At 35.6% G+C, this 13,583-nt stretch overlaps 2 protein-coding genes across 3 annotated transcripts; one reads left to right on the top strand and one right to left on the bottom strand.

Annotated features, from left to right (window-relative positions):
* Positions 1 to 325: 325 nt before the first annotated feature.
* Positions 326 to 6,289, top strand: LOC127794882 (uncharacterized). Of its 2 annotated transcripts, XR_008021710.1 has the most exons (4): positions 326 to 394; positions 2,759 to 2,988; positions 4,658 to 4,851; positions 5,106 to 6,289. XR_008021710.1 is itself a non-coding variant. In XM_052326156.1 (3 exons), exons 1-3 carry the CDS (start codon positions 392 to 394, stop codon positions 4,746 to 4,748), a joined length of 324 nt encoding a protein of 107 aa, XP_052182116.1. In that variant the 5' UTR covers positions 326 to 391; the 3' UTR covers positions 4,749 to 6,289. The 2 variants fall into 2 exon arrangements, 1 of the variants encoding a protein (XP_052182116.1); XM_052326156.1 differs by having other exon boundaries at positions 4,658 to 6,289.
* A 1,068-nt stretch (positions 6,290 to 7,357) lies between these two features.
* On the bottom strand, positions 7,358 to 8,751 carry LOC127794881 (cytidine deaminase 1-like). Its single transcript, XM_052326155.1, has one exon. The coding sequence runs from the start codon at positions 8,415 to 8,417 to the stop codon at positions 7,509 to 7,511; it is 909 nt and encodes a 302-aa protein (XP_052182115.1). The 5' UTR covers positions 8,418 to 8,751; the 3' UTR covers positions 7,358 to 7,508.
* Positions 8,752 to 13,583: the final 4,832 nt, after the last annotated feature.

Here is a 13,583-nt window from a genome sequence, read left to right as displayed (position 1 = left end):
ACGAATCACAATCGATCAATTTCGAACGTCAACATTTTAAAGGTTTTAAAATGTTGATTGTGGATTGTGTTGGAACTGTATACACTCAAAAATTTAGAATCATTTTAAATTTTAATAAGGGATAATATGGTAAAAATAAAATAAAAAATACAATTTATTTATTTTAGAAATGAAAAAAAAAAAGAGTCATGTAATGGACCAATCTGGTGAAAGGGATGAAAAGAGAGTTGGGCCAATCCTACTTCGGCCCATTTGAGAAGGATTTGGGCTGAATTTTCCCTATAAAAGGGAAGAAAACCCTAGAGTTCTCTCCTTCTGCCCTAAGAAGCCGTCCCCTTTCTCTACCCGAGTCCGACCGGCGACACTACTCTGACCTGAATTTCGACCGTTCATGGTAGGATTTCCGTTGATTTCTGTTTCTGATATATACATATATATATATACACATGCTTGGGATAAGGATTAAAAAAAAGAACTAGATCTACGAGGACCCGACAGTCGGATCTGTTTGATTTTCGGATATGTGGTTCACTGGCATGAGGCAAGTCCGATGGTCGCTTCTGATTGTCGGAATCCGCTGTTGGAAGTGGCCGGCGCCGCTTTCCTGAAATTGTTTATGTTTTGGTAAAAAATTGAAATCTAAATCTAATATGATCCAACCGTTAGATCTTTTTGATTTTTGGTTATGTGGGTCACAAAGCGCGATTCTGATGGCCGGTTCCGATCGTTGGAATCTGTCATGGACGGTGACGGGAGATGCTGTACCAAAACGGGATTTTCTGATAAAAATTAATTTTCAAATCTAGTCAAATTTAGCCGTTGGATCGACTTGAGTTTTGGATATCTAAACCGCCGCAGTCGAGAGAATCCGTTGACACGTCTCGATCGTCGAATCACCAAGCGGTGGCGACAATATGTTCGAAAATTAATATTCTGCTCTACGTAAATCGGGCCATTGGATCGCTTTAATTTTCAGCTTTCCAGCCAAGGGGCTATTTGGCTATGCTAATTAAATTTTAGGATTTTAAGACATTTTAGAAACAATGTGGGCCTTTAAAGTTTTGAAGATTGTGAGTGACCCCTAAATTTATAAATATTATGGATTTGCCCATAAGTTTTAAAAATTATAAATTGACCCCAGAGTTTCTGTAAAAATTATAAATGATAAACTTCTGAAAATTTTAAAATGACCTTCAACCCACCATTTGAACTTAATGATTATATGGACAGATTTTTCAAGCAATCCGAATATAATATGCTACAAAAATATAAATATACTTTAAATGATAATTTTAATTCGGGAGTTACAAACCTAAGTTAAAGGGTGAATTCATGATGTTTTAGGCCCAACTATTGTAGGTCTATCAATCTAATCTTGTGTTACCAAGTTTGACTGCACATGTGATCCTTGATTTTCCATGACCTGGTGTCATCCTGAGGATCTCGAAAGATTTGAACAAGGTATTAAGGAGCTAGTCTACGAAGGGCTTAGCTAGGCAAATTTTTTCACCTGTCAGATAACTACTTCTGTCATGCTATGAAAAATAATATTTCTGTCATATATAAAAGTATATATACTATCGTGAATATGTAACTGCATTATTGTTCTCTGATGATTGAAACAAAGATTTGTTCATGAAATCATTTTAAATCCAATGGGAAAGAAAAGGAAAAGTTTGTTACTGAGAAAAAGCATGATGTCCAAATTGGGTTATTGGTAAAAGGGTTTTGGCAAAAATCTAGTCTGAAGGGCATCATGTTTCTGCTTCCATGAGTAACTATTTAGTGAGAATCTTGGATGCTTACAGCAGGGATCTATGGGTCATGGTACCATGTAACTGTTATATTTGAGAGGCCACTGTGTTATCTCAACTACTGATTAATTGCTTAACACGTAATCCTAATTAGGGTACAGTCTCACAATTGTGCATGTTCTCCTAATTAGGGTACAATCTAACAAATGTGCATGTTCTTCTGTTGTGTGAACTATCAGTTTTCTTTGGCTGGTAAAGTAAAAATTTGTATACATGTTTACATGAATGTGTGATCATTCATTGCAGTTGTCATGACATGCTTTTGTTACTTGAGGGTCTCTTATGAACTTACACCGTTGATATTAACATTTTTCAGATTTTGGCCTGGCAAAGTTGTGCAACTATTTAGGTCATTTAATGTCATCAGTTTTGGGTATTAACATCTTTTTAGACACATTTCATGTGGATACATTGACACTTGTCAAATCTCGAGTTCTGTATTTCTTTGTGTTATCGTTAACTGAATTTTTGTTCCAATTAAAAGGATTGGATTTAAAGTAATTCTGTTATTGGATATTGGTTAATACATGATACCAATTATTTTTGATAACGTGATGAAAACTTAGAATAAGCAGATTGTTGGTCTCAAAGGTTAGGGTCACCCTAGCACTGGGATCAACGCCAGTCATGGTCCTAATTTTGGGGTTGGAATAGAAATGTTGCTGGTTGTGATTGTTGTTTTTGATTGCTGGTTGTGATGTTTTGTAAGGATGGTGAATATTTTATATGTTTTGATGTATTTTTGTTTTGATTGTTTTTATTTTTCTTGTAATGAATAAATGAAACTAAAAGTAGTGTAAAAAATTGTTAGGAAATCATTTAAACTGTGAAAAATAAATGATTTATTTATTTTTTTGCTGTGAAATTTATTGAGTACTAGTATCCAATTGGCACCCATTACCCAATGGGGATGGAAACGAGGAACTAAACAAAATATGCCACAGGGATGGGGGATAGGGATTGTCTCGCTGGGGTGGAGAGTCTGGAGACATGGGGAGGGGTCTTTGGTCAAAACCCTCCCCATTGCCATTCGTAGTCGTGATACCAATACCATTACCAACAAAGGCTTTTTTGGACAATGGAGCCGCCTAATGCCAGCTGCTTCTGGAGTCTGGACGCTGAAGCTCCTCTGCTTCTTCTGCGGGCTGCAATGGTCCGCTGCATCACTGTCCTGGTAATCCTCCCCCCGTATCATCTTTCTTCCCGTGATAATCTGTAATCTGTTCTCATACCTGTCAAATCACGATTTACCATAAAAATTATGTTTTTTTCCTTTCTGTGCTTATACATGAATGCTTAATTTGAGATTGTTTTATTCTCTTGTAATTTTTCTTAGTTTCTCCTAAATCTCGATTGCAATCAGAAATTTGCTTGTGTGCTCATGGTCATCCATCACGTTGACATAATATTTTTGCCACAAAGAAGAAGATTGAGAGGGATATGTAGAGATACCAAAGGAAGGGGCCAACTTTGTCACTTCAAATCTCTTAGGGGCTCCAGAAAAATTGATTATCCATAGACTGTGATAGACATATCTGAAGGAAAAGATTTGAGCGTTTCACAGAGGGAGGGAGGGAAAGGAATTTTAGAGCTAACAGCATCTTAGCTGATAAGGCACCTAGGCATCCAACGAGAAAGGGAGAGGAAAAAGTTTGGAGCCAATGCTGTCTTCATAGATGAAGCGGCTGGTGGATACAAGGAACTACTGGTTTGACTCTAAGCATATAAAAGCCCTCCCAAATTTCATTGTTTTTTATGTTTGAAATTTAGACGAGGATGTTATGAAATATGGATATATGCTATGAGAAGTTACATGTGAGTAGTGCAAGAAGAGGCAAGTGTAGCTTTTCCAATTATGAGTGCTTTTCAGGATAAAGCCTTCAAGTTCTTTACTTGTTAAGTTGATTGTGGAAGCACAAAGACTTCCTTTCTTCAAATCATCTAAGAGAGTCAAGAAATTAAGGAAAGTCATGTGGCTTTATAGCTCTTATGCTTGGAGAAAAATGATAAGATGAGTAGGTAATGGAAGACGAAATAAAATTCCCAAAAGTTGTGAAAATACAACTTCTTTTAAAATGATTGAATAAGTCATTCTTATTTATTTTATTTTAGGAAGTGCTCTTTTTCCATTTCAATAGCCTTGAAATTGGTTCTTGATGCCTTGAATACTACAGATGTAGCAAGCCATTGTATGAGAAGCTATATCACGCCCAATAATATTTTGTCCTGTGCAAACTGCCCCCCCTCCTTCCCCAAGTGAAATGGAAGAGAAACAAGAGCTGTTAACATTTTTACCCGGATTTGCTATTTTTTTTCCCTTGGACAGGATTCGCTAGTTGACAAAATAAATGGTTTTGTCCTCAGTGGAATGAAACTTAACAATAAGCTGCAGATTGTTTCCCTGAGAGTTATGGACGTTCTTAGTTAGACTAGTAATAATGTCATTTCTTTTATCTTAATATAACCAACAGTTTCTAATTGCTTGATCTTTTTTTAAATTGATTGCCTCTTTTATTTAATCCACTTAGCTAGAAGCGTAGAACTGATTAATTAGTAGATGTCCAAAACTTACCAGCTAATTGGTCTCTATCCTATAAATTGTGTTAGTTGGAGACTGTTAAATGGTGGATTGTACAACAGTAAACGTGTTTCTTTTCTTTTGTCCTTTCTTTTTGATTGTGTTTCAGTTATTTATTATTACTGTTATTATTTGTTTGTGTGTGTGTGTGTGTGTGTGCGTGTGCGGCGGGGGTTGCAGGGTGAGATGCATAAACCTGTTTCCATTCTTCACATTTTCTACTCTAACCTCCATAGTGTATAAGCTGTAAAGTTCCCTTGTGCAGCCCGGGGGAGAATGGCAAGTTATTTGTGGCGGAAATATGCAGATTATGTGTACTCAAAGTGGGAAAAGACAATTCTCTGGGACATGGTTGAGCCGTACAGGCGGCCCAAATCTTTCACCCCTCTCGTGACAATCTATATTGTTGCTTTTTATACCGGGGTAATTGGAACTGCCGTCACAAAGCAACTTTATAAGGTATTATTTAATTGTTATCTTATGACATTCAGTTGAATCAAATATGACGATTGTGACATTCAGACATTTAGTACATGCCTTGTATATCTGTTTTGGCTTTTGATATATGGAAAATTATAACAGAAGTTATTGCTGATCTTTATAAACCAATCCTTAAACTCAACTCTGGGTCCTCAAACTCCTTCATTCCTAAAACAAGGACTTTTACAGGGGCATTTTAAATATGCAAGTTTCTCACATTTTGTGTCTTTCAGGCTTTCCGTTTTTAATGATGTTGGGCCTCCATTAGGAAAAGCCACGTTGGACCAAACCCAAATGCTGAGCCGTGGTTTCTGCTACTAGCAAGGACTGAACCTAAGATCCCTGAGTTTGCAATGGGTCCGTACTTCACTGTACCTGTCCAGGTTTTATGTTCTTTTATTGGGCCTTGTTGGAGGTGATTAGAGTTATGCAAAGAAGTATGTCGTGATGGGCGAGGCAAGTCATAAATAAGTTGATTTGATTTTCAGGGTGGGGGCTGCCTAGTGCAGGAGTCTTCCACAACTACAGGACCTCGACCTTGCCTGCACAAATGAGACTCTGTTTTTTTTTTACTCAGTTGCATCAGCAGCTCAAATCGGAGCTACCAAGTCAATTTGACTTGAGGATCGGGGAGAATTGCACTACTCGTGTGAAGCATGAATTATTTATGATTTAGGAGGGATGGGCTGGAAGAATGCACAATCTGTGCATTGTTGGATGCAAGTGCACCTTGTAATATCTCTGAGGCACTTATGCTGTCAGCTGCTGCAAATTTGTTTAAATTGCACACTTCACCTTTATGGGGACCTTATCCTACTAATCTGTATAAAATCCCTTATAAATCTGCTTTACTTTGAGATGTTACTGTTACTTCCGTTGCCTTGTCACGTCCTGTTAATGGTTATCCACGGGTCATATTATGGGAACACTAGTGAACTGGATTTTGCCAAGATTCATAGGTGTCTAGTGTGTCTCAGCATGTTGTCTCTTGATCTATGGTGTACGGAAATTATTCACTTGCAGAAATATATACTCTTAACTTGTAAATTATATCTTTGAAAAATTGAACAGGAGAAATACTGGGAAGAACACCCTGTCCAAGCAGTGCCTCTAATGAAGCCAAAGTTCTATTCTGGTCCTTGGAAGGTAATGAGAGGGGAGACTCTTCCTGCCACCCAGTGAAATACAGTCATCTATGTTATTTTCTTCATATAATCTTACTGATTGAAGCAAGCAAATATCTGCATGTCATTAGCTAGCTGAATCCTGGTACTGCTATTACTTCATATTTCACAACAAGGATCTGTGTTTCATATGCATTGAGGAAGCGTTCTAGTATTTGTGCGATTCTGATTGCATTCTTTATGCTGATACTGAGATGGTAATAATAATAATAATCTGAGAGGTACTTTTATTCTTGTTCTATTGCTTTCCTCCTTTCCTTCATCTGTTGGTAAAGACGAAAGAGGTGAAAAAGAAAAAATGAATGAAAGTTATTTTTCCTTCTTTTCTTGTAAACTAATAAATTCAAATTAATACCCCAAACCAGAGGATAACACTTAAAAAGGAAAATACCAAAAATTCAAAGACAAGGATAGAGAAAGCCCCGTTACTTTGTTACCCAGGAAATTTGGTAGAGTCCAATGACTAACAGAGTTGTGAACTATCAAAATATGCAGTATTTAGTAGTAACATTCTTTCTTAACGTGGGGATGGGGAATCCCTTTCTTCACAAAAGCCCTTTTTCATTTCTTAGTATTAAGGAACATTTCTTAAGTTGCTCCTTTGTGATAGGGTCACATGTTTAAGTTAGAAGAAACTCTTTTTGCAGAGTAATTAAGAGAAACAACCTTGGTAATCTTGACATTTTAGGAAGCATTGCTTTCCAATGAGATATCTGGGTTACGGCTCAAACCTTTTTGGTACAATAAAATTTTCATAGTCCGGTAGGCAATTTAAAGAACAATTATTTGACGGATCCTTTTTATGTTGGAATATTTAATTCCAATACAAAGTGGTGAGTTGTGATGATCCAAAATAAGTGGATAAAGCTTTTATAACGTTGGAACCTTGGAAGTCTGCCACCAACCAATCATACTGCAGGCATAGACAAAACAACAGTACCAATTATCTTGTTCATCGTCATGCTTCTTTTGGCCATCACCCTAATCGAAACAACCTTTCATTACCCCTAGTATGACCGAAAAATATGCAATTGCCAGAGCTTCAAGGATCAGGAATCGAACACCTTATCATCTTTAGGTTTGGGTGCAAAATTTAGAGAGAGTTTGTAACTTGTACGAGCCAGAGCATGAGCATTCTTTTTAAAGGTAAAATCGGACAAACAAACAATATCATCTCTAACTAAAGTGAACACTATGTTTGTGAAAGATAAAAGCCAAATTTTAATCACTTCACAAGCTTGCTTGTCAGTTTATATATTCGTAGGTTTTGAGATCAATTCAATGAGAGGCGAAACGAAACATTTTGAACATTAATAAAAATATCTTTACTTTTTTAAATTTATTTGTTTTGAGCATACAACAGGGAAGATTCAGAACTACACAATGAACATGCAGATGATGAATAGCTACGAGAAAGAGGGACGATTAAACCACCACCAAGACCATTGATCATCAAATTGAAGCCTTCATCCGACCTTTTGGAGTCGAAGCCGAGACGCAATGAAACACCCGAAGCTTGCATTTAGGCGAAGCCAACTTCAGCAGTAGCCTAGCCGTGTCCTCTTGCCTCACCAAAACCCCTTCCTTCTCCACCAAAACTCCGGCCACTATCTTCTCGTACCCGCCGCCGCCTCCCGCCATGTACGCCACCAGCGCCGCCTGCACCGGCCCCAAGCTGGGGTTATATGCGGCGGACTCCGTATACGAACCCTTATATATATTCCCTTCCCAGTCCATCAAAGCCACCCCGGACGGGCAGCCGCTGTACGGCACGTGCGAACTGTTGGCCGCTTCGAGGGCCGCCGCCTCCAATTTCGAATCGGAATCCGATTCGCATTCACCATTACAGGCATTGGCCGCTATGAGCAATCCATTGTCGTGGGGCTCCAGAAGGAGAGGGGTTTTCTCGTCGAGGAGATCGAAGGGGCCGAATGGCGAGGGGAGGAGGGAGGAGAGGGGCTTGAAAGTGGGGGATTCGTCGGAGGCGATGAGGATTCGGAGGTCGTCGGAGGCGTGGCGGAGCTCCTGGAGGAACTGGCGGCAGTGGCCGCAGGGGGCGGCGGAGACGGCGAAGGCGATAAGGCGAGGGACGCCGTGGACGGCGAGGTTGGTGACGAGGAACTGCTCGGCGTGGACAGAGTGGTGGAGGGGGACGCCGGGGAACTCCAGGTTCACTCCCAGGAAGATCCGGCCGTCGGAACCCAGCCCTGCGGCGGCCACCTGGAACTTGGAGATGGGCGGGCGAGCCAGCGGCTGCGCCGAGGGGAGCAGCGTTGGGAGGAGCTGGAGGATAGAGAGGCCGGAATCTCTGGCCATTTGTTCGGCCTCTGTGGCCTCAATCACAAATTTGGCTCCATCCATGTCAATGAAATCTCTCTCTCTCTCCCTCTCTCTCTCCCTCGCTATATATATATATATGTGTGTGTGTGTGTGTGTGTGTGTGTGCGTGTGTGAAGAAATTGAACAGGAGAAAGCAGAGGGAGGAGGAGGAGTAGTAGTAGTAGTAGTAGTAGTAGGATCTTCAATCAGAGTGAGATGTGTCTCTTCTTTCCTCTTGATTCCTTGCCAATTTATAGGGGAATGAGTAAATAAATATGATTATAAAATGGAAATCAATCTTATCTTAACTCTGGTTTGGGATTCCGGCGGAGGAGAGGGGTGCTCCTGAGATGTTGGGGACGGGTGGGGAGGAGAGACGGAGGAGGAGGGCATATATAGGGGCCGTTTGGGAGATTGGCTTTCAATTTGGATAGTGCCAAGGAAGCACCCATTTGGTTAAGGCTCCTTGTCTCAAAACTACTTTTATTTTATTTTATTTTATTTTATATACAGATATAATTTTACTTAGATCTCCTCAAGGAATTAGGAGTTTTGGAGCACCTTGCTGTGGTTTACTTTTAATATTTTTTTTATTATTTATTTTTCTAGAATATGTTTGAAAAAGAGATTATATGACTTAAAAATATTTATTAATATATTGGTTGGTTACCCTTTCTATATTTTTGTTTGTCCTTTTAGAAGGTTGTTTTCATCAGGAAGGAGAGTATTTTTCAGATGAATTTTGCTATTTGCATATTGCTTCTTTGAATAGTCTTTCTCTTACCATTCTTTTGTTTGCTTTGCTTTGATATTCAATAGATCTCTAAATATTTATGCGCTTTTCTCTTTTCTTTCTTTCTTTTTTTTCTTTCTTTCTTATTGAATGAGATCATCAAAAACAGAAAAAAGTTACTTTTTGGCGTAGAAATTATAATACATAGAAACTTCTTGGGTACCATTTTAGTGTTTTTGAAACTTTTTTATTTTTAAAATATCAAAAAATATTTTTGAGTCACTTTTGTAAATTTAAAAGTTTTTTGTGACCGTTTTATAATATTAGAATAATATTAATTCAAGAATAAAATTTTTTTTTGTCTTTAATTCAAAATTTTTAATTTTTTTAGAATTTATTTTAAAATTTTGTTATAAAATTTATGTTTATTTTTAGATTACATAATTATTTTTATAATTTTTTTATTAAAAATTATATTTATAAAAAAGATCTTATATATTTTTTATTTATGTATTTCTCTCACTTTGTTATTTTTATTTTTTTAAAAATATATTTTCTTATTTTTATTTTATATTATATTTATTTTTTATTTATATTTTCGTGCTATCTATTCACCATAGGAATGAGACACAAGGAGGTACTTGGTATAATTTAATTAATTAAAAGGAAAAGACAACCCATTTCTACCTGCCATTAGCAGAAGTTGCGTGGAACTTGCAAGTCTTTCTTCAACTAAAATTAGGCCCTCATCGAATACATAAACTAAATCACTCAAAAAAATAAAAAATTGAAAACTCACATCTTGAAATTATTATCCTTGCATAATTTTTCATCGCTTGTACCCTCAATTTTGATAAAAAAAATAAATTGTAAATAAAAATTTTGTCTCATTGCATAAGATAAGAAATTGAACTTACAATTTATTAGTGTGAGTCTCAATTTATAGTGATCCAAACACTTGACCTATACCTTGAGACGATGAAAACTCAAATCTTAATATTACTTTTCGTAGCGTAATCTAATGATTGAAAATAATATTAATATTATAAATTTTGAATAATAAAAATAGTGCATGTATTTATATTACACACGAATAAGGCACTATACAATATATATATATATTTTTTATGACTCAGGTTTTGAGTTTCGTTCGATTAATTCTAAATGAGATTAGTCTTTCTCTTAGTTCATTGTCCAAGTAAATCTAAATGTGCACTCGGATTGGACTTTCGACAAGCAACTATTTTTTTTTATGGATCCTCTTTTACGTCGTGCGAACGAAACTTTCGAAGGCATAACAAGGCACTTTATGACCCTACTTTCATACATATTCAAATCTCTAATATCCTTGCTATTTTTTTTAGTACTTTACGGTTGCGCCATGTGGGCGCATACTTTTCCTTTTTTGTTTCATATGGAAGACAAGGGAGCCACAATAATGAAACAATAAAGCAAGGGAGAGGGGCCATTGTTTATTTAGCAATGGAAAGATTATTTGAATGTAAAAGATGGGAGAAGAAGGCCTTCCTTCTTATTATATTTTGGATTCATCATTTCAATTATATAAATGTCAAGTCCATTCTTTCATGCGAGGATTGGCCTTCCTTGTTAATATTTTAGATTCATCTTCCAATCATTCAAATGTAACGATGCGACATTAAATTATTTTTAAATCATAACGTCATAGTTGATGGTAAAATAAGATTGAATGTGAATGAAAAATTAGTTTTATAATTGACATTTATAAGACAAGGGATATAATTGTTTATAAAACACTTTGTAATTGTTTTTTGACATTTGATAATGTATTTGATAAAAAATAATTGATGAAATATAAAGAAAAGTAGAAGAATGTTAGTTCTTGAATTTTGACAAATACCATAAGATTGTTTGAAGTATGAGATGTAAAAAATGATATATGTAGTATGAGTTATGAATTGTTAAACGTTTGTCTTTAAATCTAAAAATGATAAATGTCAAATAACTCCAAGATGTGAATTATGTCAAGATTCGAAGAGTTCAAAGATTCAATTTGCATTATGCGAGGTTATAAGTTGTGGGTGCCTTTAAAGTTAGTAAAATGATTTGAATTAGTGGAGACTTATCCCAGTTGAAACAAAATTATAGACTATTTGATTGAGTTGGATCGAATTCAAAAAATCTCCAGTTATCATCCTCCTCGTGTCGTTCCTTGTCCCAACCCCTTCCCCAAACACATTTCCATTCCCATTTCAACCCCAATACTATATATATATACTTTATTAAATATATAAAAATACAAAAAATTATTTATTCCCTCTATATATATGAATATATATAAATTTATGTGAATTCAAATTGAAATGTATTTTTCTATTTCCACATGCACATAAACCATTTTCTATTTACACATTGGATCAAATTGAAAATATTGTTATGTAGTTAAACTTTGGATATAGATGAATTGAATTATTTGATACTTTTAGAACTTTGGATTGATGGTTTTATTGGATGAAATTTATTACACAAATTGATTTTAAAATTTTCAACATATATTGAATATGTAACTATATTATGTTAGATATTTTGTTTAATCTCGTGACATAATTATCTACTAATATTAATTATATTTCCACGAAAATTGTTATATGATATGAAACTCCAAATGATGTAACTGTTTAGACATCATAAAAAAATGTTTCCTCCTTAATATTTTAGATTCATCACTTCATTCATACAAATGCTGAGTCAAACTTTTCACTGAGAAGAGGCCTTCCTTGTTAAGATTTTAGATTCATCATTTCAATCATACAAATGTCAAGTCAAAACTTTCTACATGGATTGCATCCAAGTCAAATCATCCCACAAATCTTTCTTTTAAAGTAAAAGAAAAAGAGTACCAAATATGATTATAGAAAGAAATGGAGAAGGCTTTGAGAGAGAGAGAGAGAGTCATATTTATATATAGTTTTATTCTTAAAATAAAATATTATAACAATTCAAATAGAGAAGTAAATGGAAAGTAAATCAACCAAGGAGTTGTGGTGATGGAGGAATCTAGGTGATGTGGAGGGGATAGGCTTTGTTAAATAGAGACAGTGATGTTTTCTTCCTCTCTTTATTGGTGTTTTAGACATCTTGGACAAGTTGGATTCATCTGCCATTCACTACCGGAAGAAGAAACCTTCAAGCAAAGCTAGATGTGACCATGTTTGTGTGGCCAACCAGGGGATGAATGTGGCCATCAATTATCAATTTGATGCCTTTCCCTCTTCTTTTCTCTTCTCTGCACCAAATTAATGTTTCTTCTTATATGCCCAATGAAGATGCATTAATTTAATGTTTGATTTTATGATTTGAGATCTGAACTAGATGGATTTTCAATAATTGATCATCTTTCTTTGTTCCTTCTCCTCTGTGGGGGGGGTACTTCCAATAATTACTTTTTCTTTTTGATAATTTAGTGCTAGGTTTGGTGTCTAATTTTTTATACTAGACGTTGACTGTTATTGAGTTATTCTATCACAGCGAGCCAAGTAACAACATTATGATATAAATTTATTTATGAGTTGAGAGGCACATTTCAAATGTGGAAAAGATTTTTGTAGTAAAGTCATCGTGCATGATTTTACTATTTTATAATGGTCACTGTGATGCATATGATTTGAAGATATAAAGTTGATAAGAAGGGGAAAAAAGTCATGCAATTTTTTTTTATCACGTTTTAAATTTATAAAGAATTTTGTAGTAAAGTAATCTTAGTAAAATTATAATTTTGCTATTTCAATAAGATCATTGCGAATAGTGACAACTATGATTTGAAATAGTCTTATAAAAAATAAGGCAACAAATAAAAATAATTGACAAATTAAAATTTATGTAGCAAACCTGAAATAGTGAAGATAAAGACATAATATATTATTATTGCAACTTGAAAAAACTTAGCTCCGCGTCCAAATATCCAAACACAATGTTGCCACTTAATTGTCCTTTTGCCCTGTTGTTGGAGTACTGGAATAAAGCATGAATCATGATGGGGTGACAAATTAAGCACATAAGAGTGCAACGTACGGGTGCCACTACTTTCATATATATGCTTCATGGGAGGGGAAAACAACAAATCATGCTAACAACTTCCAGTGAGTGGTGACATGGGATTCACAGTCAGCCCCATTGGATTCTTCTGTCATTAGTTGCTGCAAGCTTGCAAGTATATATTATATGTGTGTGTGTGTATATATATAATACAATTGTGTTAATTTCTTTTTAGTATCCAATCCATAGTAGTACCCATAGTCCCTCTCAACCTAATCTTTGATGGTTCCATGAACCTTTTATATCCCTAATCTTATGTGGCCACAGCCATGTACCTCTGAACTAGAAGGACAGTACTTGAGTAAATGAAACGATAATATTTAGTCTATTTTGTGGATCAAATTGATAAGTACACTAAAGAAAATACTCAAAATGCTCTTACATTAGTTTTAAATGGATGC

The sequence above is a fragment of the Diospyros lotus genome, chromosome 2 (assembly GCF_014633365.1).
Source record: "Diospyros lotus cultivar Yz01 chromosome 2, ASM1463336v1, whole genome shotgun sequence".
NCBI lineage: Eukaryota > Viridiplantae > Streptophyta > Magnoliopsida > Ericales > Ebenaceae > Diospyros > Diospyros lotus.
Note: the sequence above shows the minus strand (reverse complement) of the source record. Positions and strands in the feature narration are given on the sequence as shown.